The sequence below is a fragment of the Macadamia integrifolia genome, unplaced genomic scaffold, assembly GCF_013358625.1.
Source record: "Macadamia integrifolia cultivar HAES 741 unplaced genomic scaffold, SCU_Mint_v3 scaffold1194, whole genome shotgun sequence".
Taxonomy (NCBI): Eukaryota; Viridiplantae; Streptophyta; class Magnoliopsida; order Proteales; family Proteaceae; genus Macadamia; species Macadamia integrifolia.
The window spans coordinates 6,484-9,348 of record NW_024868116.1 but is presented as its reverse complement, the minus strand read 5'-3'; the positions used below and the strand labels follow the sequence as shown (position 1 = coordinate 9,348).

Below are 2,865 nucleotides of genomic sequence, written 5' to 3'. Positions count from 1 at the left end.
ATCGGTAGGAATAGGATTAGAGGAAGTGTTTCATGTGGGGGAGTATGGTTTTTACATATGCATGGAGATCAATGAGAGTACGCGAAGAAACGTAGACAAATAAATCATTTTCTATTTCATAGGGACATGACAATCATTTTGCCTCTATATGTCTAGATATATGCCCGTCACAATACCATAAAACTATTTTTTAATAAGATTAGAGAGAAAGAATTCTACTAATTTGGTGTTGTCTGTGTCCAGACATTGATGGATATGAAAAGACCACTCTCCCCCACCCTGTGCATTAAAAATACTCTCACACATCCTTCAATTGGCTCATACACCAACATAAACAACACCACCAAAATGACAGGATTCTTTCTCCCAATTGTGTTCTGAGAAAGTTTCCTCAATGAGAGGGCCCTCTTAAATACTTGCCTGGGACCTCTTTCACACCAACCTATATATATATGGGTTCTCTTGAGATATCCCTACTTTTAAACTAGACTACCCATGTGGGTCTCGATATACATGGATATATATATTTGTTTTCTTGATTATCAGGCTATATCTAGATTCAAAACCATCACAATCTCAACTCATATCTGACGGTTTTAAAAATAATAATGTATAAAACCTGTTCCATAGTATCATAATCCTTCTAGAACAACCTTTTGAGAGTGGGAAAGGTTAGTGGCCGTGAGAAGACATTGATTATGGGTAAGAAGAGTTGGAGTTGGGAGAAGGTGGGGAAGAAGAGCGAGTGGAGAGCGTAAAAGATGTCATGTCGGTGACAAAGCCCATGATAATAAACAGAGAAATAAGAGAGAGAGAGATTTATCTATCTCTCTATCTTCTCGTTTAAATGATGAGATTTCGTTTCAATTTCTTTTTCTCTCTGTAACTCTCACGTAAAAGTAGACCTACAGACCTACCTACCAAATCCAGCATTGAGCATCTCTCTCCTATTTTGTAACTACTCGTCTTTCTCACCAACTCGGTCAAATACTCACAAAAGGGATCGAGTCAATTGGCACTCCGAATTTCTCCCCTTTCCACTTTCCCCCCTCCCTCTTCATATAAATCCTCTCCTCCCGTCCTTGTTTCATAAATCCTCTCTCTCTCTCTCTCATCTGTTCCTCTCTACTTCCACACAAACAACCTACTCCCCCTCTCTTCTCTCTCTCTCTATCTGAAAAGTTCCACACAAACAACCTACTCCCCCTCTCTTCTCTCTCTCTCTATCTGAAAAGGCACAAAGCACAAAAAGAAACAGAAGCAGAACACATAGAAGAGAGATGGGTCGTTCTCCTTGTTGTGAGAAAGCCCATACCAACAAAGGTGCATGGACCAAAGAAGAAGACCAGCGCCTCATCAACTACATCAGAGCGCATGGCGAGGGCTGCTGGAGATCTCTCCCCAAATCCGCAGGTAATCGACTTTGAACTAACCCAACCCCAAATCAGCCAAGATAGAGAAAACCCAGATCTATACTTCCTCTCTTTCCCCTTCTAACTCTCTCTTGCTCTGTTTCAGGTTTACTGAGATGTGGTAAGAGTTGTAGACTAAGATGGATAAATTACCTGAGGCCTGATCTCAAAAGAGGCAATTTTACTGAAGAAGAAGACGAGCTAATCATCAAACTCCATAGCTTACTTGGAAATAAGTATGCCCTTCTCTTCCCTTTCCTTCTCATCCATTCTTTTTTATTCAATTGAGAATCTGAAAGCGCTTCCAAGGGCAGTATGAACTCATTGGGGACTTTTTTCAAATATTTAGATGGTCTCTCATCGCTGGTAGATTACCCGGAAGAACAGACAATGAAATCAAGAACTACTGGAATACCCACATCAAACGCAAGCTCTTGAGCCGTGGACTTGACCCACATACCCACCGACCGCTCGGCGCCACCGCCGCCACCGCCACCGCCGCCACCGCCGCCGCTACCACCACAACCACAATCACAATCACCAGCACCTCCACCATCCCCACCACCCCTTACTCCGACGTAGTCCTCAACTCTTCTTCGCCGACATCTGCACTTCCGCCGGAGATGATCGTCATGAAGAATAGTAACCATAACAACCAAACCGAAGAGACAGAGAGCAGCAGCGGAACCACAGAAGAACACCAACAAGAACAGAGCTCCCCACAACAACAACAACAACAACGATACACAGAACTTAACCTTGATCTCTCTATAAGTCTTCCTTTCCAACAAGAGTCACCGTCGGCGAATACAGAAGAATCGAAGCAACAGAAATTGTCTTACCAGATGTTCACATCATCGTCGTCACTGCCGATGATCACACAAGCCATCTGTTTATGTTGCCGTTTAGGATTCCAAACTAGCCAAGCTTGTAATTGCCAAACCACCATGATAACCAATGGTGTCCACAGATATTACAGTCCATTAGATTTACAGATGTGATTAAAAAGTAGAGTATAGTTCTTCTCTGATCTGCTTTCTTTCCCCTCCATCCATGTAATGTATCTTTCTTCTCTTTCCTTTTTCCAGTCAAAATAGAAAATTTTATTTTGATATTTGAAAAGAAGATCAAAAGATTCAAAACCATATCTCTGTTTTCTTCTGTTACTTTCATCCCATTTGTTTATAGTGTGAAAAATTCAGAGATTTGATAGGGGGGTGACCCCACCTTCCCCCCCAATATCATGGGTTTACTACGGCAGTGCCTTTTTAAAGTTCTAATTTCATCTCAGGGGTGGCCCACTGATTCAACATTCTTAGATGGAAATGGGGTGAGGTGATGGTGGGGTCCATTCATGACTGTGATAGAACTCAACTTTGTTAGAAAAGGTTCATTAGGCTAATTAGCCCATGATGAGGACTGTACCATTGAAGCACAGCTGCAAATAAGCTAT

General features: G+C 42.0%; 1 protein-coding gene across 1 annotated transcript; it reads left to right on the top strand.

Annotated features, from left to right (window-relative positions):
- The first annotated feature begins 1,102 nt into the window (after nucleotides 1-1,102).
- LOC122063109 (myb-related protein 308-like) lies at nucleotides 1,103-2,557 on the top strand. Its single transcript, XM_042626788.1, has 4 exons — nucleotides 1,103-1,161; nucleotides 1,213-1,413; nucleotides 1,519-1,648; nucleotides 1,762-2,557. Exons 2-4 carry the CDS (start codon nucleotides 1,281-1,283, stop codon nucleotides 2,411-2,413), a joined length of 915 nt encoding a protein of 304 aa, XP_042482722.1. The 5' UTR covers nucleotides 1,103-1,161; nucleotides 1,213-1,280; the 3' UTR covers nucleotides 2,414-2,557.
- The last annotated feature ends 308 nt before the right edge of the window (nucleotides 2,558-2,865 follow it).

Bases quoted from the DNA above. Each gene is read 5' to 3' on its own strand.
- LOC122063109 (XM_042626788.1), top strand. From the start codon at position 1,281: ATGGGTCGTTCTCCTTGTTGTGAGAAAGCCCATACCAACAAAGGTGCA. The intron at 1,414-1,518 runs GTAATCGACTTT...GCTCTGTTTCAG, and splicing joins ATCTCTCCCCAAATCCGCAG to GTTTACTGAGATGTGGTAAG. The intron at 1,649-1,761 runs GTATGCCCTTCT...TCAAATATTTAG, and splicing joins CATAGCTTACTTGGAAATAA to ATGGTCTCTCATCGCTGGTA.